Consider the following 26,194-nt stretch of genomic DNA (forward strand, 5'->3'; position numbering starts at 1 on the left):
TAGTGAGATCACTTTAATAAAAGGTCACAAAGATGGTCGGAAATGGCCGATGCTACAATGAGCAGGGGTACAACCAGACAGAAACATGTACAGTATTCCGTAATAAAACTGGCAAATTACAGGCATCCCTGCTGTATACCGTAAGGATGTCTTATAAGATCAAACCTCTGCATTCCATTCTGGCTAAGTACATCACATGGTGCTGAAACTGGAATTCCTGAGTCACTTAAAAACACTACTATCAAGGTGTCTTCAAATTATCACAATACTTTAGAAAAAAATGTAATACTAATATGATGGAATTTAAGACTCCTTAATACTCTGTTCACATAGAAAACCATGTAGCAGCAGTATTCAAAACTAAACTTTGGAAAAAGTACGGAATGTATTCTTCATGATGATCATATATTAGTTGGGTCATCATCATGGCACAACAGTTTCACATTTTCAGTCAAATCTTTGTTTCTCAATTATCTTCATGGTACAGTATATACACAGTGTACAACACATTAGGAACACCTTCCTAATATTGCGTAGCACCCACATTTGCCCTCAAAACAGCCTCAATTCGCCGGGGCACGGACTCTACAAGGTGTCGAAAGCGTTCCACGTGGATGCTTCGCACAGTTGTGTCAAGTTGGCTGGATGTCCGTTGCATGGTGCATCCATTCTTTATAAACACAGGAAACTATTGAGCATGAAAAACCCAGCAGCGTTGCCGTTCTTGACACTCAAACCGGTGCTTCCTGGCACCTACTACCTACTGTTCAAAGGCACTTACATCTTTTCCCTTGCCCAGTCTGAATGGCAAACATACACAATTCATGTCTCAGTGGTCCCAAGGCTTAAAAATTATTCTTTAACCCTTCATCTACACTGACTGAAGTGGATTTAACTACAATAAGGGATCATAGCTTTCACCTGGTCAGTCTCATGGAAAGAGCAGGTATTCCTAATGTTTTGTACACTGTGTAAAGATATATCTCTTTCCTGAACTGGGGTACACATGTAAACAGAAGTTGTTTAGGGCCTTGTTTTGTAATAGCTACCTAAATGCTAAACACGTCACCTTCAAACGTTACAACAATGCGTGAGAAAACACGAGGCAATTCAGTTGAATATTGGAGATGGCAGCTATTATAGTAGAAGTACTGGTCACAGTAAAAACAAAGAGAGAAATAGTTGCTTGACTTTTTACAATTCTGAACATGCAGATTCGTACTAGAAGTACTTCATAAAGATACAGAGAATAGCATGGTGATGGTTCAACACTAATTGTAATTTAAAGTGCAAGGTCCATGCAAATCAGGCTTTAGATGTTATACACGTGTGCACATACACCCATTTTTTCCCTTCATACTTAATATTTTCCTTCACACAGCAATTTAACACATTTTGCCATGGGGTGAAAAATACAAAAATGGGTAACCACACTGTAATAGCAAAGTTGGTGACAATTTGTGTTCCTTTGGGGATGGAAATGCATTCCAGGCTGCGCCTCAACCTAGGATGGTCTACTCGCCCTGTCCCAGAGAGGGGCATGGGAATCTTATTCTTTGATTGGCTCTGCTGTATCATTTAGTCATCAGTTCATACATATATAGTCTTTGTCCTCTTAATATCAAAATAAGGCAAGATTCTCACAGTATATTTTTGTCCCTGACCTGACAGTGGGATTTAAATCCGTTCTCCAGTGTTCCATCCTGCTGACCCCAGTGGCAGAGGGTGGAATAGCATCATGCAGTTGAGTGAAGGTGCGGAGGGGCTGGACTCAGATCAGATGGCCTTGACGTCCATGAGGTGGCTGTGCTGGGTTCCCTGCCTCTGGGCCTTGACGCCCTGCAGTCTGCGTCCATGGAGGGTGAAGCGGGACCAGGCCAGTAGCTGCAGCAGGGCGCAGGAGATGGGCACAAACACTAGCAGGTAGAAACAGCCCTGGCGAAGTGGAACAGTGAAGCCTGCTTGGCCTGAGACAGGGGATGCCATCGCTGCCGCAGAGTCCTGTATGGAGTTTCTCTCAAAGATATCATAGCCTGGAAATAAAGAGAGAGATGCTGAGAATAAAGAACAGGCACGAACATGTGGGAATCCACCTAGAGAAGGTTAGTGAAATGGGTTTGATTCTAGCATCTCCTCCATTTTCGGGAAGCCTTTATTAAAACAGACTTTTGTTGCCCCTCTGTCAATTTGTACCTGTGTAGACACACAGCAACCAGGTGCCGATGAGAGGAGCAAAGGTCTGGCCAGGCTTGGTTACCAGGGCCACCATACCGAAGAGCAGCGCTGACGCCGCCTGCGGGCGCTGGTTCACCACAAAGTCCTCATCCACCAAGTCTGTGATGACCAGGTTCAACAGCTTGCAGGTGCCCTCCGTAAACACCCGGTTACTTGGGGGGGGGGAAAGGAGCACAAGAGTAGAAGCATATTTCAGAGCCATTACTGAAGTATTGTCAACACCGTTTCCAATTTTTCCTCAACGTCAGCAAGACAAAAGGAGCTGATAGTGGACTACTGGAAACGGAGGACCGAGCACATATTCATATCGACGGGGCTGTAGTGGAGCGCGTTGAAAGCTTCAAGGAATTACACACACCAACCCAGTCATGAACACAGGCATGACAACACCTCTTCCTCCTCAGGAGGCTGAAAAGATTTAGCATTGACCCTCAGATCTTCAAAAAGTTCCACAGCTGCACCACTGAGAGCATCTTGACTGGCTAGATCATTGTTATGTATGGCAACTGCTTGGCATCAGACGCAAGGCTCTACAGAGGGTAGTGTGTACGGCCCAGTACATCACTGGGGCTGACCTCCCTGCCATCCAGTACCTCTATACCAGGCGATGTCAGAGGAAGGCCTCTGCTACCGTATGGCAAGCGGTACCGGTGAACCAAGTCGGCAACCAACAAGACCCTGAACAGCTTCTGCCCCTAAGCCATAAGACTGCTAAATACACTGAACAAAAATATTTAAAAAACACAACATGAAACATTTTCAAAGACTTTACTGAGTTACAGTTCATATGAGGAAATCAGTCAATTGATGGACTTCACATGACTGGGAATACAGATATAAATCTGTTGCTCACAGACACCTTGAACCCTAAAGTAGCGTTGTGGATCAGACAAAAAAAGTCAGTATCTGGTGTGACCACCATTTGCCTCAAGCAGCATGACACATCTTCGCATAAAGTTGATAAGGCTGTTGATTGTGGCCTGTGGAATGTTGTCCCACTCCTCTTCAATGGCTGTGCGAAGTTGCTGGATATTGGTGGGAACTGGAACCTGCTGTTGTACACGTCAATCCAGAGCACCCCAAACATGCTCAATTTGTGACATGTCTGGTGAGTATGCAGGCCATGAAAGAACTGGAACATATTCAGCTTCCAGGAATTGTGTACAGATCTGTGTCATTGGGCCGTGCTGAAACATGAAGTGATGGCGGCGGATGAATGGCACGAAAATGAGCCTCAGGATCTTGTCACAGTATCTCTGTGCATTCAAATTGATAAAATACAAATTGTGTTCATTGTCTATAGCTTATGCCTGCCCATACCATAACCCCTCAGCCACCACGAGGCACTGTGTTCACAACGTTGACGTCAGCAAACCATTTGCCCACACGGCACCATTCACGCTGTCTGCCATCTGCCCGGTAGAGTTGAAACTGGGACTCATCCGTGAAGGACGACAAGCACGTAGATGAGCTTTCCTGAGACAGATTCTGACAATTTTTACAGAAATTCTTCAGTTGTGGTAACCCACAGTTTCATCAGCTGTCCAGGTGGCTGGTATCAGACGATCCCGCAGGTGAAGAAGCCGGATGTGGAGGACCTAGGCTGACATGCTTATACATTGTCTGCGTTTGTGAGGCCAGTTGGACATACAGTACTGCCAAATTCTCTAAAACAACATTGGAGGCGACTTATGTTAGAAAAATACATCTTAAATTATCTGGCAATAGCTGGTGGACATTCCTGCAGTCAGCATGCCAATTGCAAGACATTGTGGCATTGTGTTGTGTGACAAAACTGCACATTTGTGTAATGATCATGCTCTTTAATCAGCTTCTTGATATGCCACACCTGTCAGGTGGATGGATTATCTTGGCAAAGGAGAAATGCTCACTAACAGGGATGTAAAAACACTTGTGTACAACATGAGAGAAATAAGCTTTTTTTGTGCGTATGGAACATTTTGTGGATATTTTATTTATTTATTATTTATTTTCTGTTCAGTGTAGTTAACCGAATAGCTACCAGGACTATCTGCTTTGACAGCCACCCCCTCCCCCTGACGCATAACATACGCTGCTGCTTATCATCTATCCTGTTGCCATGTCACTTTTCCCATACCTGTATGTGTGTTACTGCCTCAATTGCCTCGTGCTCCTGCACACCGACTCGGTTCTGATACACCGTGTATATAACCATGTTGCCGTTGCTCATTGTATATTTATTCCTTGTGATATTATCTTTCCATTTTCCTTCTCTCTGCGTTGTTGGGAAAGAGCCCGTAAGGGAAGCATTTCACTGTTAGTCTACACCTGTTGTTTACGAGGCGTGTGATCTTGATTTGATCTGCTAATATACAACGATGTGGAATATGCAACCAATTTCCCCGAGCAGGAGTTTAGAAGGGAAAGAAAGGAGAAGGCTAAACGCCTCCTGGGCTAAAAGGTCAAGGCATTTATATAAAGGCCCAAACCAACAGAGAAAAGCCTCTCCTCCACTATGACTTTCTCTCATTTCGGTCTAGGAAAACAATGGCACTGTGCCAAGGGGACTAGTGGTAGGCTGCGCCCAGCAGCTGCCAGTCCCATGTTGATAAAGGGATTGGTTGGTTGGCTAACACACAACACCCAGCCAGGTACAATGCAAACAGAGCCACACAAAACTGCTGGGTAAGCTGGGAATCTTCATTCATTTGCTCAGCTTCGACAAGTGTTGGAAAAACACATGACACTGGGTCCTTGATATGAAAATAACTTCCGTGACTTGAGTACATGACCTTGATATGTAAAAATGAAATACAAATGTGTTATTTATTAACAGTTCTAGCAAACAATGTCAGTATCTTACATTAGGAGCTAGTATTCGATTGAATGAAGAAAGTGTGTATGTGTCAGTACCTGGCGATGAAGATGCACAGCAGATAGACCTGGTCGGCCCCGGCCAACAGCATGGCCACACTGAGAGCCAGCTTGACCAGGAACAGCCAGCGGATGACCGTGTAGACCCCGTAGCGCTGACACAGGGTCAGGAAATACAGGTTGTTCAGGTGGGGTGCTATGTAGGAGATCCCTGTGAGGAGTTGTCAAGAGCAGCTGTTAGCGGACTGGATAGTCTGTACAGATGGATTAACCCTAGCTCTAACCCTAACCTTAGCCCTTATCCTAATTCTAAACCTAATCGTAACAGGCAGTTGCTTATCAACTGATGGATTGTTGAAAGTATGACCATCTGTTACGTATATACAGATGGAAAATCCAGACTAACCAAATAGTGTGACCGTGGACTGAAAAGCCACATGCATTAAATGTATGCAGACAAGTGATAAACTGTGTTTCCTCACATTCTAAGAACTAATCCTTCCATAAAATGTAAACAGACCAAAACGAATAGCCTGGTCCCAAATCTGTTTGTGCTGTCTTGCCAACTCCTATGGTCATTTATCAGGCCAAACGTGACAATGGCCATACAAATTGACAAGACAGCCCCAAACAGATCTGGGATCAGGGTATGAAACTAAGCCCATTCTATACTTGAGGCCCATCCCTTGTCATGGTGCATATATCCAAGCAGTACTCCTCTTACCCAGCAGAATGGAGCCAGTAGAGGCAGAGATGCTGTCAGAGAGGAGGTGCTCCAGGAACAGAGGGAAGAAGTTGTTGTTGAAGTGACAGTGAAACACCTGGACCAGGTTCATAGAGGCGAACCACATGAAGTTTCTGTGCTTGGAGAGCTGCCTTAGATACTCTCCTAGAGTGACTGGCTTCTCCTGCTGGGTTAGAGGGCCCTGGCCAATACTCAACCTGAGCCAGAGGGAAGGGGGGATTAGTGAAATTACATCTAGTGTAACATCACACACACACACACACACAGGGGATTGAGTCTGTAACCTGAGCAGGTGTTGCTGTTTATCTACCTGCCCAACAGACTGAATGAGTGTGTGCAAACTGTGCATCAATTCTATTTGCTCACATTTCAGTCTCTTTGAAACTCCCATTAGCAAGAAAAATGCCTGGCCAAGGCTGGAATAGACACCACAGGAGTAGAAAGATTAAACGCCTGATTTGAGGCCATAAGTTGTGGGAAGCAAACCAAGAATGGGTGTCGTTATTCAGTTACCACTTGCTTGTCAGTGCATAATGTAAACCAAGTGTTTCTCAAGTGCATACATGATGAATAATAATGTCACCTACTCTTTGAGTTTCAGCGCCTCGTCCCGTCTCAGGCGCGCCTCTTTCTGAAAGCGGCTCTTCAACAGGCGCGACACGGCGGTGAAGCCTAGTGCGGAGACGACCGCCAGCGCTACGCAGAACAGCCGGAACGAGTAGAAGTCACCCTTGTCCCAGACGCTGTAGGACAGGAAGACAGAGAGCGAGCCCAGGGCACTGAACAGAGAGCAGTGGAAGTTGAGGCGCGTGCGGTCGTAGGCCGACACGGCCAGGTCGGCCAGCAGGGCGTGGTGGTTGAGGTCCACCACGGTGAGGAAGCCGTCATACAGGCACAAGCACACCAGGAACTGGAGGCCCGGCCGCGCCCATGACACCCAGAAAGCCAGGAAGGAGAGGGCGAACAGGGGGCCATTCCTAGAGAGGGCAGCCAGACGCTTTAGTACCACCTCTGGGCTGGAGATCTGGGGGCCAGATCTACGATAGAGGGGAGAGAGAAAAAAAGGATAATGCAATGGTAAAGAAACGTCTACCACTTTTCACTAACTGTGCTATCCAACCGTGCTTCCAAGACAGTGTGAAAAAGAGAGAGATGTAGAGATTGAAAAAGAGAGAGAGGTGCACCATTGATTTGAGAAAACGATGAAAAGAGAACGTCTTACTGTGGGGAGCTGAGGAAGGAGCGGTCACTCAGCCAGCCGAAGAGAGGGTCGTTTAAGCTGTTCCATATCAGGAACACTGTCTGTGTCAGACAGAGAGTCAGTGGTGGAGGAGTTAGTGTAACAGTTAAAGGACAGTTAAACATCCTAACTGAGAAAAAAGCCAGGTATCAGTCTTTCTGCTTTATCCAACACATTTGTCTTTGTCTAAAGCAGAAAGCGTCCAAACCACAAATATTATAATCATCCATTGAAGGCAGGAACTGTCACTCACCTCTCCGACCCAAAAGGAGAGCTTGTCGATTTTATAAACGGAGACAAAGGTCTCCACGTAGTAGAGCAGGAAGACGTTGTGCAGGATGGAGACAAACAGGGACAGGGAACCGTAGAGGACCGCAGTGGGGACACCAGTGGAGACAGCGAGCCTGCAGTCACTGCCCATTCTTCTCACTCAGTTGCTCTGCTGTTCCGTGCCCCGCCGCCACACCCCACCACACTCATCGAGTCATCCCACAGATCAGGGGGCTGGGGCACCACCGTACCCACTCCTACCAGAGCAAACAAGACACATGTCAACAACCATTTGGAGGGCAGACTAAATGTGGATATGTGAAGTGGGATAGGCTAGGTTAATGTACAGCCTGGGAGAAGAGACCGCTTTAGCGAATAGACACAAAGGAGCAAGAGTAACACAGCTTACTTATAGAGTGCATTCGGAAAGCATTCAGACCCCACATTTTGTTACATTACAGCCTTATTCTCAAATTGATTAAATAAAAACATTTCCTCATCAATCTACATACAATACCCCAAAATGACAAAGCAAAAACAGTTTTGAAAAGTTTGCCAATTTATTAAAAAAACAGAAATACCTTATTTATTTAAAAGTATTCAGACCCTTTGCTATGAGACTCGAAATTGAGCTCAGGTGCATCCTGTTTCCATTGATCATCCTTGAGATGTTTTTACAACTTGGAGTCCACCTGTGGTAAATTCAATTGATTGGACATGATTTGGAAAGGCACACACCTGTCTATATAAGGTCCCACAGTTGACAGTTCATGTCAGAGCAAAAACCAAGCCACGAGGTCAAAGGAATTGTCCGTAGAGCTCCAAGACAGGATTGTGTCGAGGCACAGATCTGGGGAAGGGTACCAACAAATGTCTGCAGCATTGACGGTCCCCAAGAACACAGAGGCCTCCATCATTCTTAAAATGTAAGAAGTTTGGACTCTCAGACCATGAGAAACAAAATGATCTGGTCTGATGAAACCACGATTGAACTCTTTGGCCTGAATGCCAAGCGTCACCTTGGGTGGAAACCTGGCACCATCCCTACGGTGAAGCATGGTGGTGGCAGAATCATGTGGTGGGGATGTTTTTCTGGGACTATGAGACTAGTCAGGTTTGAGGCAAAGACAAACGGAGCAAAGTACGTCCAACCGGCCTCACAACAGCAGACCACGTGTAACCACACCAGCCCAGGACCTCCACATCTGGCTTCTTCACCTGCGGGATCGTCTGAGGGGTGCTGAGGCATATTTCTGTCTGTAATAATGCCCTTTGTGGGGAAAAACATTCTCCCCTATGCCCTCCCAGGCCCACCCATGGCCGTGCCCTTGCCCAGTCATGTGAAATCCATAGATTAGGGCCTAATTATTTTATTTCAACAGACTGATTTCCTTATATGAACTGTAACTAAAATGAACTGTAAGTAAAATCTTTGAAATTGTTGCATGTAGGGTTGCAAAGGTTTGGAAACTTTCCGGTAAATTTCTGGAATTTTTCAGGAATTGTTCCATGGGAAGTTAACTTCTTATGGGCAGGTGGACGGTAGCGTCCCACCTGGTCAACATCCAGTGAAATTGCAGAGCGCGAAATTCAAATGACAGAAATATAAATATTTAACATTTATGAAAATACAAATTCATGAAAATACAAATACATCAAAATAAAGCTTAACTTCTTGTTAATCCGCTGTGTCAGATTTCAAAAAAGGTTTTACGGCGAAAGCACACCATGCGATTATCTGAGGACAGCGCCCCGCATACAAAACATGAAAAACATTTTTCAACCAGGCAGGTGTGACACGAAAGTCAGAAATAGCGATATAATAAATGCCTTACCTTTGAAGATCTTCTTCTGTTGGCACTCCAAAAGGTCCCAGTTACATCACAAATGGTCCTCTGGTTCGATAAAGTCCTTCTTTATATCCATAAAAACTCAGTTCAGCTGGCGTGCTTCATTCAATAATCCACCGGTTTCCCTCCTTCAAAATGCATACAAAATTAATCCCAAACGTTACCAATAAACTTATCCAAACAAGTCAAACAACGTTTATAATCAAACCTCAGGTACCCTAAGGTAAATAAATTATACAATTTAAGACGGAGAATAGTATGTTCATTACCGGAGAATAATAACAAAGAACGCGCTTTCACCTCCGCACGCACATGGAAACACTACAGCCATAATGGGAGCCACTTAGAAAAACTACAACTTCTAGCTCATTTTTCCCAAAACAAGCCCGAAACGCTTTCTAAAGACTGTTGACATCTAGTGGAAGCCCTAGGAACTGCAATCTGGGAGGACTTCGCCTCATAACAAACATGAAAGCCATTGAAAACAGCTGAATATTATTATTTTTTGGATGCCATATCAGCCTGCCACATTTTAACAGTTTTAGAAACCTTCGAGTGTTTTCTATCCAAATCTACCAATTATATGCATAGCTTCTGGGCCTGAGTAACAGGCAGTTTACTTTGGGATATACATAAGACAAATCTAGATCTTGTGGAATAATTTGGTTAAACTATCCCCAATTCAATAGAATTGCAACCCTCTGCATGCACAGTGCATGGGGCGGCAGGGTAACCTAGTGGTTAGAGCGTTGGACTAGTAAGCGGAAGGTTGCAAGTTCAAATCCCCGAGCTGACAAGGTACAAATCTGTCATTCTGCCCCTGAACAGGCAGTTAATCCACTGTTCCTAGGCAGTCATTGAAAATAAGAGTTTGTTCTTAACTGACTTGCCTAGTTCTAAGTTTTATTTTATTATTTTAAAAAATTCTTCCATTCCATCAGTACAGCGGATTCTCAAGATCTTGCACACTAATGAGATGCTATTGAGCCCACACTACTACACTGTCTGAGCCAAGGACTACATGCCTTCTGGTAAATTTGGATTACAATACTGGGTGGGGTGAATATACACTGCTCAAAAAAATAAAGGGAACACTTAAACAACACAATGTAACTCCGAGTCAATCACACTTCTGTGAAATCAAACTCTCCACTTAGGAAGCAACACTGATTGACAATACATTTCACATGCTGTTGTGCAAATGGAATAGACAACAGGTGGAAATTATAGGCAATTAGCAAGACACCCCCAATAAAGGAGTGGTTCTGCAGGTGGTGACCACAGACCACTTCTCAGTTCCTATGCTTCCTGGCTGATGTTTTGGTCACTTTTGAATGCTGGCGGTGCTTTAACTCTAGTGGTAGCATGAGACGGAGTCTACAACCCACACAAGTGGCTCAGGTAGTGCAGCTCATCCAGGATGGCATATCAATGAGAGCTGTGGCAAGAAGGTTTGCTGTGTCTGTCAGCGTAGTGCCCAGAGCATGGAGGCGCTACCAGGAGACAGGTCAGTACATCAGGAGACGTGGAGGAGGCCGTAAAAGGGCAACAACCCAGCAGCAGCTACCTCCGCCTTTGTGCAAGGAGGAGCAGGAGGAGCACTGCCAGAGCCCTGCAAAATGACCTCCAGCAGGCCACAAATGTGCATGTGTCTGCTCAAATGGTCAGAAACAGACTCCATGAGGGTGGTATGAGGGCCCGACGTCCACAGGTGGGGGTTGTGCTTACAGCCCAACACCGTGCAGGACATTTGGGATTTGCCAGAACACCAAGATTGGCAAATTCGCCACTGGCGCCCTGTGCTCTTCACAGATGAAAGCAGGTTCACACTGAGCACATGTGACAGACGTGACAGAGTCTGGAGATGCCGTGGAGAACTTTCTGCTGCCTGCAACATCCTCCCTCCAGCATGACCGGTTTGGCAGTGGGTCAGTCACGAGATGAGATCCTCAGACCCCTTGTGAGACCATATGCTGGTGCAGTTGGCCCTGGGTTCCTCCTAATGCAAGACAATGCTAGACCTCATGTGGCTGGAGTGTGTCAGCAGTTCCTGCAAGAGGAAGGCATTGATGCTATGGACTGTCCTGCCCGTTCCCTATACCTGAATCCAATTGAGCACATCTGGGACATCATGTCTCGCTCCATCCACCAACAGTTGGAAATTAGTCTGTTGCACCACAGACTGTCCAGGAGTTGGCGGATGCTTTAGTCCAGGTCTGGGAGGAGATCCCTCAGGAGACCATCCGCCACCTCATCAGGAGCATTCCCAGGCGTTGTAGGGAGGTCATACAGGCACGTGGAGGCCACACACACACACACACACACACTACTGAGCCCCATTTTGACTTGTTTTAAGGACATTACATCAAAGTTGGAACAGCCTGTAGTGTGGTTTTCCACTTTAATTTTGAGTGGGACTCCAAATCCAGACCTCCATGGGTTGATAAATTTGATTTCCATTGATAATTTGTGTGTGATTTTGTTGTCAGCACATTCAACTATGTAAATAAAAAAGTATTTAATAAGAATATTTCCTTCATTCAGATTTAGGATGTGTTATTTTAGTGTTCCCTTTATTTTTTTGAGCAGTGTATTTTGGGAAAGAGTGGTAAGCAACCTGAAACCTATAGCAGTAGCCATTGCATGGATTGAGGGAGAACATGCCATCCTGTCTGATGTTCAGACTCTGCTTGCAGATGTAAGAGAAGAACTCCATACTGCCTACTTCACTGTTGCTCCAAGCAGAGGAAACTGCAGTTCTGAAATACATCAAAAATGGAGAAGACTTCTGCCTGAAGCCCATACACGCCACAGTGTACATGTTGGACCCCAAGTATGCTGGCAAGAGCATCCTGTCTGGTGCAGAGATCAACAAGGCCTATGGTGCAATCCCTACTGTGACTCGCCACCCTGGCCTGGATGAGGGCAAGGTTCTTGGCAGTCTGGAAAAGTACACTTCCAAGCAAGATTTTTGGATGGAGATGAAATATGGCAGTCGTGCCAACATATCTCATCAGCCACCTGGTGGAAGGGACTTTGTGGATCTGAGGCTCTTTCCCCTGTGGCCTCCAACATCCTCCAAATCCCACCAACATCTGCCGCCTCAGAGCGCAACTGGTCCTTGTTTGGGAACACACACACAGCAAAGCACGCAACAGGCTGATCAATACAAGGGATGAAAAATTGGTGGCCATCCGGGCAAATTTGAGGCTTTTTTGAGCCTGACAATGAGCCATCCTCAACAAGGTTGGAAAGTGACAGTGAAGATGAGGCCTCAGAGTCTGATGTTCAGAAGGTGGACATTGCGGAGGTCCAGGGAGAAGACATGTAAGCCTGAGAGGAAGACAACCAAAGCTTTAGTTTCTAGACTATCATTTTACAGATGGGAGACGCGATGGATCATTGAGGATCATTCAATATTCCCTTTCTTTTGTTGTTCATTGAAATCATCCCATGTGCAGAGTCAACTGATTGAAAGTTCAATTCGTCACTAAATTGTTTTATTTCTATTGATGAGGTAAAATGTTTATGTCTCCATATGTTATGGTAAATATATCCAATGCAAAAAAAACATCTACATTTAAATGGTATGAATATTAATTTGCATATATTCCCATTAATTCCCATTATTTTCCACCTCTGAATATTCCCCAAAATGCCCTAGTTGCAGGTTGTGTTTATATTTTTGTTCAGTATACAGTATATACACTGAGTATGTCCACTTCACCGTCAGACCATTTTATTGGTAACTACACTACCGGACAAAAGTTTTAGAACACCTAGTCATTCAAGGGTTTTTCTTTATTTGTACTATTTTGTACATTGTAGAATAATAGTGAAGACATTAAAACTATTAAATAACACATATAGAATTCATGTAGAAACCAAAAGTGTTAAACAAATCAACATTCATTTTACATTTCCGATTCTTCAAATAACCACCCTTTGCCTTGATGACAGCTTTGCACACTCTTGGCATTCTCTCAACCAGCTTCATGAGGTAGTCACCTGGAATGCATTTCAATTAACAGGTGTGCCTTCTTAAAAGTTCATTTGAGGAATTTCTTTCCTTCTTAATGTGTTTGAGCCAATCAGTTGTGTTGTGACAAGGTAGGGGGATATACAGAAGATATTTGGTAAACCAAGTCCAATTTATGGCAAGAACAGCTTAAATAAGCAAAGAGAAATGACAGTCCATCATTATTTTTAGACTAAGGTCAGTCAATACGGAAAATGTCTTCAATTGCAGTCGCAAAAACCATCAAGAGCTATGATGAAACTGGCTCTCATGAGGACCGGCACAGTAAAGGAAGACCCAGAGTTACCTCTAATGAACTTATCCTGTGCAGCAGAGTTACCAGAAATTACAGCCCAAATAAATGCTTCACAGAGTTCAAGTAACAGACACATCTCAACATCAACTGTTCAGAGGAGACTGTGGAAGGAGACCGGTGGAAATGTGTCCTTTGGTCTGGAATCGAAATTTGTGATTTTTGGTTCTAACCACCATGTCTTTGAGAGATGTGGTGTGGGTGAACGGATGATCCCCGCATGTGTATTTCCCACCGTAAAGCTTGGAGGAGGAGGTGTTATGGTGTTTTACTGGTGACACCGTCTGTGATTATATTTAGAAACCAAGGCACACTTAACTAGCATGACTACCACAGCATTCTGCAGGAATATGCCATCGAATCTGGTTTGGGCTTAGTGGGACTATCATTTGTTTTTCAACAGGACAATGACCCAACACACCTCCAGGCTGTGTAAGGGCTATTTGACCAAGAAGGAGAGTGGAGTGCTGCAACAGATGACCTGGCCAAAAATAGTACAAATAAAAGAAAAACCCTTGAATGAGTAGGTGTTCTAAAACTTTTGACCGGGAGTGTACACGTTAATGTAAAAGTTTTATTTGTTTGTGATCCAATACGTAATATACAGTTGAAGTCGGAAGTTTACATACACCGTAGCCAAATACATTTAAACTCAGTTTTAGGTCAATCACCACTTTATTCTAAGAATGTGAAACGTCAGAATAACAGTAGAGAATGATTCATTTCAGCTTTTATTTATTTCATGACATTCCCAGTGGGTCAGAAGTTTACATGCACTCAATTAGTAGTTGGTAGCATTGCCTTTAAATTGTTTAATTTGGTTTAAAATGTTTTGGGTAGCCTTCCACAAGCTTCCCACAATAAGTTTTGGCCCATTCCTCCTGACAGAGCTGGTGTAACTGAGTCAGGTTTGTAGGCCTCCTTGCTCGCACACTCTTTATTAGTTTATCCTATAGTTCACATTTTCTATATGATTGAGGTCAGGGCTTTGTGATGGCCACTCCGATACCTTGACTGTTGTCCTTAAGCCATTTTGCCATTACTTTGGAAGTATGCTTGGGGTCATTGTCCATTTGGAAGACCCATTTGCGACCAAGCTTTAACTTCCTGACTGATGTCTTGAGATGTTGCTTCAATATATGCACATAATTTTCCTCAATCATGATGCAATCTATTTTGTGAAGTGCACCAGTCCCTCCTGCAGCAAAGCACCCCCACAACATGATGCTTACATCCCTGTGCTTCACGGTTGGAATGGTGTTTTTTCGGCTTGCAAGCCTCCCCCTTTTCCCTCCAAACATAATGATGTTCATTATGGCCAAACAGTTCTATTTTTGTTTCATCAGACCAGAGGACATTTCTCCAAAAAGTACGATCTTTGTCCCCAAGTGCAGTTGCAAAACGTAGCCTGGCTTTTTATTGCAGTTTTGGAGCAGTGGCTTCTTCGATATGTCGATATAGTACTCATTTTACTGTGGATATAGATACTTTTGTACCTGTTGCCTCCAGCATCTTCACAAGGTCCTTTGCTGTTGTTCTGGGATTGATTTGCACTTTTCGCACCAAAGTACATTCATCTCTAGGAGACAGAATGCATCCCCTTCCTGAGCGGTGTGACGGCTATGTGGTCCCATGGTGTTTATCCTTGCACACTATTATTTGTACTGATGAACTTGGTACCTTCAGGAGTTTAGAAATTGCTCCCAAGGATGAACCAGCCGTGTGGAGGTCCACATTTTTTTTGCTGAGTTCTTTTGATTTTCCCATGATGCCAAGCAAAGAGGCACTGAGTCTGAAGGTAGGTCTTGAAATACATCCACAGGTACACCTCCAATTGACTCAAATTATGTCAATTAGCCTATCAGAAGCTTATAAAGCCATGACATAATTTTCTGGAATTTTCCAAGCTGTTTAAAGGCACAGTCAACATAGTGTATGTAAACTTCTGACTAGAGGTCGACCGATTAATCGGAATGGCCGATTAATTAGGGCCGATTTCAAGTTTTCATAACAATCGGGACTATGTAGTTTTGGATGCTGATTTTGAAGATTTTTTACAACTTTATTTAACGAGGCAAGTCAGTTATTATTTTCAATCACGGCCTAGGGGGGTTAACTGCCTTGTTCAGGGGCAGAACGACAGATTTTTACCTTGTCAGCTCAGGGATTCAATCTTGACCAACGCTCGAACCACTTGCCCCACGAGGAGCCCGCCTGTTACACAAATGCAGTAAGAAGCCAAGGTAAGTTGCTAGCTAGCATTAAACTTATCTTGTAAAAAAAAAAATCTATGAATCATAATCACTAGTTATAACTACACATGGTTGATGATATTACTAGTTAGCGTGTCCTGCATTGCATATTATCGATGCGGTGCGCATTCTCGAAAAAGGACTGTCATTGCTCCAACATGTACCTAACCATAAACATCAATGCCTTTCTTAAAATCAATACACAAAAGTATATATATTTTAAACCTGCATATGTAGCTAAAAGAAAGGTTAGCAGGCAATATTAACCAGGTGAAATTGGGTCACTTCTCTTGCGTTCGTGCGTTTTGCCAGCAGCTCTTCACAATGTTTCAAGCATTGCGCTGTTTATGACTTCAAGCCTATCAACTCCCAAGATTAGGCCGGTGTAACCGATGTGAAATGGCTAGCTAGTTAGTGGGGTGCGCGCTAATAGCGTTTCAAATGTCACTCGCTCTGAGACTTGGGAGTAGTTATTTCCCTTGCTCTGCATGGGTAACGCTGCTTTGAGGGTGGCTGTTGTCGATGTGTTCCTGGTTCGAGCCCAGGGAGCGGCGAGGAGAGGGATGGCAGCTATACTAAAGTGCCTATAAGAACATCCAATAGTCATAGGTATTTGAAATAGAAATCGTATAGAGAGAAATAGTCCTAGAATGACTACAACCTAAAACTTCTTACCTGGGAATATTGAAGACTCATGTTAACAGGAACCACCAGCTTTCATATGTTCGCATGTTCTGAGCAAGGAACATAAACGTTAGCTTTCTTACATGGCACATATTGCACTTTTACTTTCTTCTCCAACACTTTGTTTTTGCATTATTTAAACCAAATTGAACATGTTTCATTATTTATTTGAGGCTAAATTGATTTTATTGGTGTATTATATTAAGTTAAAATAAGTGTTCATTCAGTATTGTTGTAGTTGTCATTATTACAAATATATATTTTTTTAAATCAGCCGATTAATCGGTATCGGCTTTTTTTGGTCCTCCAATAATCGATATCGGTATTGGCATTGAAAAATCATAATCGTTCGACCTCTACTTCTGACCCACTTGAATTGTGATAAGTGAAATAATCTGTCTGTAAACAATTGTTGGAAAAAATACTTGTGTCATGCACAAAGTAGATGTCCTAAACCGACTTGCCAAAACTATAGTTTAACAACAAATTTGTGGAGTGAAAAACTGTTTTAATGACTCCAACCTAAGTTTAGCAAACTTCCGACTTCAACTGTAGTACACATCATTTGAATAATGAATACTCCTACTGTATTCATTAAGTGAGAGTGAAGTTATGAGCAGTAGCTGAGCCTTAGGCTGCATTCTAAATGGCACCCAATTCCTTACATAGGGGTTTGGTCAAAGGTAGTGAACTACATTGGGAATAGGGTCCCATTTAGGATGCATCCTTAGTTAATCATGAGTCTCCTCTGACCTAGGAACAGCTGGATGACAGGACGGTGTAATCCTATCCTCAGATTGTGATTTTGGGTTCCGTCTTTCATGATACTAACTCCACCTCACTGTTCTCAGAAAATATTTGGCTGGCCACCTTTACAGATCAAATCAAATTTATTTATATAGCCCTTCGTACATCAGCTGATATCTCAAAGTGCTGTACAGAAACCCAGCCTAAAACCCCAAACAGCAAGCAATGCAGGTGTAGAAGCACGGACGAGGACGAGAGACAATGGAAAAGGCACTGAATCTCTTGATGCTCACATTCTAGCTTTTGGTATTTTCTCGTTCTATGGTTGGTTCTGAGGCACACTAAGGTGTAGCCTTGCTTTGTTCTGTGTCAATCAAGGAAAGGAGTCTAAGTTCGATAGAGTTCTGTTATTTTATGTTGAATCACTTCAGCAAATAATTCCATCATCTGTTATTTGTCAACAGGGTGGAGAGAGTCTGAAAAGCATTGGTTCGAAAGCTTAAGAATGTATTTTTCCAGTCTTTTGTGGCCTGGTGGTTTACTGCTACTGCTGTAGGTTTGACATCTGAAGTGAAGCATAGAGGTTCCCCGCTATGATCCAGCACGATTCAGCCTTCAGAACACAAGTCTCACATGTGGTGTCCAATGGAATCTTTGTTCTGTTAATAATGCCTAGGCTCTGGCTCCACACCTGCCTGCTAGCTGCTACACCACACAAGCCATGGCCCTGTCCCAGTATTACCCATGTAATGTTTTCTCCAACAGGTTCTCAGCAGAGAAATCGCACACAGAGTTCTGATCAGGACAAATGTCAACAAATAGGCCTACACATAGAGCAAATGCGAGCTGTGTCTGGTCCCATCAGATCCATGCAGTGGAGAGGAACGACTGTATTGGATCACATCTCACAACGTGATTCCCATCTCACTTAATCTTCTGGGAACAGGTAGCAAAGTAGTTTGTGTACAGTATAGTTCAGTACACCTCTAACGAGGGCCAACTCTAGTTATAGCGGATGCCAGGGCAGCTCTCTCACCTGCCTGCTAAGACTGGAGAGGCTTCTTGGCAGAGAGAGCGGGTGGGCTGGCAGAGAGAGGGCTGTGCACTTGTTGTGTACTCTACACAGCTAGTTCGTCACACTGCGTTAGATACCGTGAAAGTGCGTGGGACTGTGGTCTGATACTTGATCTCTGGGGCTGGGCTGATGAGCGAATAGACCTCTGGGAATAAGCAGCCAAGTGTTCTCTCCCACTCCCATTGTTCGACTCCACTTCCGACACACACACACACACACACACACACACATTCCTAATGAAAGCTGCTATAACAATACTGGGTGGGTTACAGGAATTAGATGCAGTAAAGGGAGCTATTGCACACACACACGTTCCTAATGAAAGCTGCTATAACAATACTGGGTGGGTTACAGGAATTAGATGCAGTAAAGGGAGCTATTGCTATCACACACACACACACACACACACACACACACACACACACACACATCTAGTGAGGTAGCTATACACATACAGATAGCTAGCTACACAATATATACTTGCGGCCCAGTATCAGATGTCGTTCTACAGGTTAGATAGCTACCGTTAGCTGTATTCGCTGCATCAGCTGTCGCCGAGACGTACAAAGACAGCTGTAGCTAGCGTAGGCTAACCACTAAACCAGCGAGTTAACTAGCTAGACCTGTGGTTAGACCAATCACCTAACAAAACGGAAAATGTACTTACCATTATCATTAAACGAAGCATCGGAAACTAATTGGAAACCTTTCCACTCAATACAAGCCACAGTTTACGTTGCATTTGTAGACGTCACAACAAATGACTGTAATCAGCCACGAATAGGGGTTTCCCAAGAGAGGAAGAGGCTCGCGAGAGGCTTTACTCCGCCCAAAATGGGTCCAATTTAAGCATGTTACCAGTTTTGTATGGGGAAGACTGGGTGTGTTGAATTGAGTCAAGATACAATGAATTGCTGTTTTGACACGTGAGGCTTATTTTATACGATAGATGTTTCGCTATGCTAAGGTTTATACGAGTGTACTGATTTAAGTGACACGTGACATCCCGGCAATTTTGCGAAAAACCGCTTAATATCGGAGCTGCACTTCCTAACCTCCTGCCAAATGTCTGACCATAGAGACACATATTTCCCTCAGATTACACAGGCCCACAAATAATTCGAAAACAAATCACATTTTGATAAACTCCCATATCTATTGGGTGAAATACCACAATACGCAATCACAGCAGCAAGATTTGTGACCTGTTGCCACAAGAGCAACCAGTGGAGAACAAACACCATTGTAAATACAACCCATATTTATGTTTATTTATTTTCCATTTTGTACTTGAACGATTTGCACATCATTACAACACTGTATGTATACATAATATGACATTTAAAATGTATTTTACACTTTTGTGAGTAATGTTTACTGTTTATTTCTTATTGTTTATTTCACTTTTATTTATTATCTATTTCACTTGCTTTGGCAATGTAAACATATGTTTCCAATTCAAATAAAGCCCTTTGAATTGAACTGACCAGCATCTCCCTCTCGATTGAATTCAGGCTGCTGACGTCGAAAACATCGAATATTCAAAAAATTATTAAAATAACGAGATGTATTCACCAATCCAAAGAGAGCAATAGGTGGGCTCTTAACAGCCTTCAGTTGACAACGAATATGAATAGGTTGGAGACACAAGCATCTCGTCTTTATATCCAGTATCTCTAAATTCCCCTCTCATTTCTTTGTACTATGACAAGGGTTATAGCGCCACCTACATGAGCACTACATCCCGAGGGGCTCATGTACGGAGATTGTGACAGCCGGTTAAATGGCATCCCTTAACAACACAATAACAATATGTACCGTTGAAGTCGGGAGTTTACATACACTTAAATTGGAGTCATTAAAACTCGTTTTTCAACCACTCCACAAATTTATTGGAAACGATTGTTTTGGCAAGTCGGTTAGGACATCTACTTTGTGCATGACACAAGTAATTCTTCCAACAATTGTTTAAAGACAGATTATTTAATTTATAATCAACTGTATCACAATTCCAGTGGGTCAGAAGTTTACATACACTAAATTGACTGTACCTTTAAACAGCTTGGACAATTCCAGAAAATTATGTCATGGCTTTAGAAGCTTCTGATAGGCTAAGTGACATCATTTGAGTCAATCGGAGGTGTACCTGTGGATGTATTTCAAGGCCTACCTTCAAACTCAGTGCCTCTTTGCTTGACATCATGGGAAAATCTAAAGAAATCAGCCAAGACCTCCAAATGCCTGAAGGTACCAAGTTCATCTGTACAAACAATAGTATGCAAGTATAAACACCATGGGACCACGCAGCCGTCATATCGCTCAGGAAGGAGACGTGTTCTGTCTCCTAGAGATGAACGTACTTTGGTGCGAAAAGTGCAAATCGATCCCAGAACAACAGCAAAGGCCCTTGTGAAGATGCTGGAGGAAACAGGTACAAAATTACCTAAATCCACAGTAAATCAAGTCCTATATCGACATAACCTAAAAAGGCCACTCCTCAAGGAAGAAGCCACAGCTCCAAAATCGCCATAAAAACGCCAGACTACGGTTTGCAACTGCACATGGGAACAAAGATCGTACTTTTGGAGAAATGTTCTCTGGTCTGATGGAACAAAAATATAACTGTTTGGCCATAATTACCATCGTTATGTTTTGAGGGAAAAGGGGGAGGCTTACAAGCTGAAGAACACCATCCCAACCATGAAGCACGGGGGTGTAACGTCGGGAGAGTGATGGGTGTGGAGTCAGGCGCAGAGAGCAGAAGTTTCACGGGAAAAAACGCTTTAATGTCCTCAGTAAACAGGAACAGGTACAAAAATGGGTGAAGCCAAAACACAGGCGGCAAACACAACCCAAAGATCACTGTTACATAAACTGGACAGCGAAAACCCCAAAATCAACAATATACCACCTACATACAATAACAACAAGCCCACACAACCACAAGCGGGCTAAACAAACTTAAATAATACCCACCCCAAAACCCCAACAAGGAACAGGTGAAAACAATTAGACAAAAACAAACGAAAAGGAAAAAGGGATTGGTGGCAGCTAGTAGACCGGCGACGACGACCGCCACCCGAACAGGAAGGGGAGCCACCTTCGGTGATATTCGTGACAGAATAATGTTGTGGAGGTGCTTTGCTGCAGGAGGGACTGGTGCACTTCACAAAATAGATGGCATCATGAGGTAGGAAATTATGTGGATATATTGAGGCAACATCTCAAGACATCAGTCAATAAGTTAAAGCTTGGTCGCAAATGGGTCTTCCAAATGGACAATGACCCCAAGCATACTTCCAAAGTAATGGCAAAATGGCTTAAGGACAACAATGTCAAGGTATTGGAGTGGCCATCACAAACCCTGACCTCAATCCTATAGAAAATGTGTGGGCAGAACTGAAAAAGCGTGTGTGAGCAAGGAGGCCTACAAACCTGACTAAGATACACCAGCTCCTTCAGGAGGAATGGGCCAAAATTCACCCAACTTATTGTGGGAAGCTTGTGGAACGCTACCTGAAATGTTTGACCCAAGTTAAACAATTTAAAGGCAATGCTACCAAATACTAATTGAGTGTATGTAAACTTCCGACATCAACAGTATATCAGAAGTGAGGTGTTATAAGGATATTTAGACTTGGAATATCCAGGAGGAAGGGAGGGGAGAAGAGAGGCAGGTTTAAGAGAGAGAAGCAGAAAGAGGGTGAGCTTGAATTGGTTCAAAATGGCTGGAAAAAAGGGAGATGGTTTGTTAAAGAATAGTCAAGTTTATTGGCATGTGACAGCAGTGTGTTGGAGGTTCCTAGGTCTGAGAAGTGTGCATAAGGGCATGAGACAATAGTGGTATTTGTTAATTGTAGGGGTACCCATGGGGCTGGGGATCAGAAATGTCCCTTGTGAGAGAGGCAGGTTGAGGTTTCTACGTTTAGAGTAATGCAGAAGCTGTCATATGCTGAGGCAGTGAAGAAAGTAGAAAAAGATGGGCCAAAGGGGGGAGCCTGAGAGGAGTGGTGTGAGTAGGTGATCTGTACCAGTACAGAGGGATCAACCAACAAGTGATATATGTTTCAGTAAGATTGGATTGGTTCTAAACTGTACTGCAGGGATGGAATGTACACTACCGGTCACAAGTTTCAGAATAAGGGTTTTTCTCTATTTTTACTATTTTCTACATTGTAGAATAATAGTGAAGACATCAAAACTATGAAAACATACATATGGAATCATGTAGTAACCAAAATAAGTGTTAAACAAATCAAAATATATTTTATATTTGAGATTCCTCAAATTGGTGGAGTGCTGCAAATATGTCCTTCTGGAAGGTTCTCCCATCTCCACAGAGGAATTCTAGAGCTCTGTCAGAGTGACCATCAGGTTCTTGGTCACCTCCTGGCCAAGGCCTTTCTCAAATCAAATCAAATTGATTTATATAGCCCTTCGTACATCAGCTGATATCTCAAAGTGCTGTACAGAAACCCAGCCTAAAACCCCAAACGGCAAGCAATGCAGGTGTAGAAGCACGGTGGCTAGGAACAACTCCCTAGAAAGGCCAAAACCCAGGAAGAAACCTAGAGAGGAACCAGGCTATGTGGGGTGGCCAGTCCTCTTCTGGCTGTGCCGGGTGGAGATTATAACAGAACATGGCCAAGATGTTCAAATGTTCATAAATGACCAGCATGGTCAAATAATAATAATCACAGGCAGAACAGTTAAAACTGGAGCCGCAGCACGGCCAGGTGGCCTGGGGACAGCAAGGAGTCATAATGCCAGGTAGTCCAGAGGCATGGTCCTAGGGCTCACACAGGACACCGGATAGGACAGGAGAAGTACTCCAGATATAACAAACTGACCCTAGCCCCCCGACACAAACTACTGCAGCATAAATGTTAGAGGCTGAGACAGGAGGGGTCAGGAGACACTGTGGCTCCATCCAATGACACCCCCGGACAGGGCCAAACAGGAGATTGCTCAGTTTGGCCAGCTCTAAGAGTCTTGGTGGTCTTGGTGGAAGAGAGAGTCTTGGTGGATGAGTCTTGGTGGTTCTAAACATCTTTCATTTAAGAATGATGGAGGCTACTGAGTTCTACTGAGTTCTTGGGGACCTTTAATGCTGCAGATGTTTTTTGGTACCCTTCTCCAGATCTGTTCCTTGAAACAATTCTGTCTCTGAGCTCTACGGACAATTCCTTTGACCTCATTGCGTTGTTTTTGCTCTGACATGCACTGTGAACTGTGGGACCTTATATAGACAGGTGTGCGCCTTTCCAAATCATGTCCAATCAATTTACCATAGGTCGACTCCAATCAAGTTGTATAAACACCTCAAGGATGATCAATGGAAACAGGATGCACCTGAGCTCAATTGCGAGTTTCATAGTGAGGGTCTGACTATGTAAATAAAGGTATGTTTTTTTTATTTTCAATACATTTGTAGATATTTAAAAAAAAAAACAGTTTTCTCTTTGTCATTATGGGGTATTGTGTGTAGATTGCTGAGGATTTTAAAAAAAAAATCCATTTTAGAATATGGCTGTACCGTAACAAAATGTGGAAAAAGTCACGTGATCTGAATATTTTCCGATTGGCCGTATACCACACCCAGTCATGACTTATTGCTTAAGTCTAGTAGGTGGCGGTAATGCAACATTTATTGTATGCCAACCGCCGTTAAACCTCATCGAAGAAGAAGATGTGCCACCTAGAGTCAGGTTCTGTGTGTGTGAGTTTGTTTGCTTCTTTAATGCAAATTCAAAGTAATGAGACAGTGTGCTGACCAGAATAAAGCAACTTTATGATAATTCAGATGTATTTGCTTAGGGGCCAGACATTGTTGCCATATCTTACCAAAATCAAATAAACCATTTTTCTTTCCTTTTCTCTGTTGTCCTTGACAGGTGATTGGTTGCTGATTGTAGCTGCCAGGCAAGTAGAATTGAGTCCATAGATGTCTATCTGAGCGACTACCATCTATGGAATTCAGTTCTCATGGCCAAACACTCATTTGCAGCCGCAAATCAAGACTAATGCAGCATCAGGTAGGCCTAGATGGTTTACACAATTACATTGTATTAGTAGACCACAAAGTAGTACACCAGAAGGGCCAGAAAGAAATGTTTTCATACTTTATTGATTTATTTGACATATTAATATGAAATAGCATAGCACTGTTGACAACATTTAAAACGACACATACCTCTACTCTTTGACAGCACATCTAGGTGCTTATGTCCATTGAGAGTACATTGAAAGTACAATGAATTGACATTGCTAGGGCTGATTCAAAACCCTCCCCACAATCCTAGCTGGAATGACAGTGAAATGTCTTGTCCATTAGCGGGAAAAAAAGAGTGGCAAAGGCATTACACAATAGATTTGCAGAGAAAACAAACCCCCATGAGAATGAATGAGTCAGGGATATCTCTAGGCCACTCTCTGAGTCACAGCATGCAGACGTGTGTGATCAGACATGCTGTGTCACATGAGGCCCAGGGTGGGCATCTGATTGTGGAGGCCCTACATGGAATGACATACAGTATGTACAACACATACTGTAGGCTATAGCCTGCTGTGTCGTGATATGTATGTTGTGTACCAGTGTAAAGTGAATGATTGATCTTTGTCTTGTTGTTGAGTCTAATTTATGTCACAACTGTTTAATCTCTCTTTTTCTCTCTCCTTTTCACTCTCTCAAACAATACAAGTATGTGGATAAACTACAAATGATCAAAACCATCCACTTTACTGAGGTTTTAATTCACAGAATAAAATTGGATAGAGAGCAGTCAAAAGCCACTGTTAGGGCGACTAGTAACAATATTGAACAGCATTGACATAATAATACAAGAGAGAGAATCACTAACTTACCCGTTTCCATTTCTCACTGAAGCTGAAGTTACACCGGTCCCCAGAGCTTGTTGGAGTTGTCACGGTAACCACGGTGTACAACAGATATCTGTTGAAAGAAAAATACAACTTTGATCCAAAGAAATGTGCCGTCTTCTGTTTGACTTTTATTATTGCCTTTCTGATACGTACTATGTATGACGAGCTCTCTACATACCCTCTGTGCCATATCTACCTCGGTGTCTGTCTTTCTACAAGTTAAGCCAAGCAGTCACTTCCAAGTAATAGGGGAAGGGATGGGAGGGAGCCTCTGAATCAATACAAATATACAGTACAATGCAGTTCTGAGAATAGAGAAACAGATGACTGGCTGGCCGGCCCTTGGTTCCCATAAAAATACAAAAGGGACTGCTTGGAGGAGGAACTAGGAATTCCCCCAGTTGAGATTGAACTGTAACACAGTGCAGAGAGATGGGAACTAAAGATGGCCTGTGGACTAGAGGAAGAAAAACTTGTGATGCACAACAAAAACAAATCATCAAATGTCACCATGTAACCTACACCGTTCTGCCGTTTAAAAGGGATTATTGGATAGGATAGAGATAGAGGTAGAGATGAAAGGAAGGAAGGAAGAGACCCCTGCTTGCAGCTGTACACAGTACATGTGATTCTAGAGGCGGTTCAGACCACTAGACCACCCCGGGGCTCAGGCCATTGTTTAACCTCTTAGAGGTTTATTATTGTAGGTTATAAAATGTGACTGTGTCTCAGTAGGAGGTGAGTCCCCCAATTGGGAACTATTTGGGGTTTTGTCTCTTCATTTTGGGTCTTGTGTGATATTAGTTATGACTGAAAATCTATTTTAATTGAATAGCCTACTAAAATAAGGAATTGCCTATGTATCAAGCTTCTCAGAGTATGAGTGCTGATTAACGGATCAGTTCAGCCTCTTCGATCAAAATGAATACGGTTATTTAACCTTTATTTAAACAGTGAGGTTAGAGGTCAGATTTAATGGACATGGCGGACCATGGGCCGTATACACAAGCGTTTCAGAGTAGAAAAT

At 43.2% G+C, this 26,194-nt stretch overlaps 1 protein-coding gene across 3 annotated transcripts; it reads right to left on the reverse strand.

The window, feature by feature from the left end:
- Positions 1-25,496, reverse strand: LOC110498788 (solute carrier family 68 member 1). Of its 3 annotated transcripts, none has more exons than XM_090211989.1 (9): positions 25,346-25,496; positions 25,150-25,237; positions 7,330-7,603; positions 7,059-7,138; positions 6,424-6,873; positions 5,816-6,033; positions 5,131-5,302; positions 2,194-2,387; positions 1-2,033 (listed from the first exon to the last, which is right to left on the reverse strand). In XM_090211989.1, exons 3-9 carry the CDS (start codon positions 7,495-7,497, stop codon positions 1,777-1,779), a joined length of 1,539 nt encoding a protein of 512 aa, XP_090068115.1. In that variant the 5' UTR covers positions 7,498-7,603; positions 25,150-25,237; positions 25,346-25,496; the 3' UTR covers positions 1-1,776. The 3 variants fall into 3 exon arrangements, with proteins under 3 accessions (XP_090068115.1, XP_090068114.1, XP_021431082.3); XM_090211988.1 differs by lacking the exons at positions 25,150-25,237; positions 25,346-25,496 and adding exons at positions 9,182-9,324; positions 18,953-19,132; XM_021575407.3 differs by lacking the exons at positions 25,150-25,237; positions 25,346-25,496 and adding an exon at positions 18,953-19,293.
- Between the last annotated feature and the right edge of the window lie 698 nt (positions 25,497-26,194).

The sequence above is a fragment of the Oncorhynchus mykiss genome, chromosome 20, assembly GCF_057628025.1.
Source record: "Oncorhynchus mykiss isolate SJ-2025 chromosome 20, ASM5762802v1, whole genome shotgun sequence".
NCBI classification, from domain to species: Eukaryota; Metazoa; Chordata; class Actinopteri; order Salmoniformes; family Salmonidae; genus Oncorhynchus; species Oncorhynchus mykiss.

Coding starts and splice junctions, on each gene's coding strand:
- LOC110498788 (XM_090211989.1), bottom strand. CDS start 7,497: ATGGGCAGTGACTGCAGGCTCGCTGTCTCCACTGGTGTCCCCACTGCG. Junction 6,874..7,058: donor TCCTTCCTCAGCTCCCCACA/GTAAGACGTTCT, acceptor CCTCTATCGTAG/ATCTGGCCCCCAGATCTCCA. Junction 5,303..5,815: donor TACTGGCTCCATTCTGCTGG/GTAAGAGGAGTA, acceptor AACTCCTCACAG/GGATCTCCTACATAGCACCC.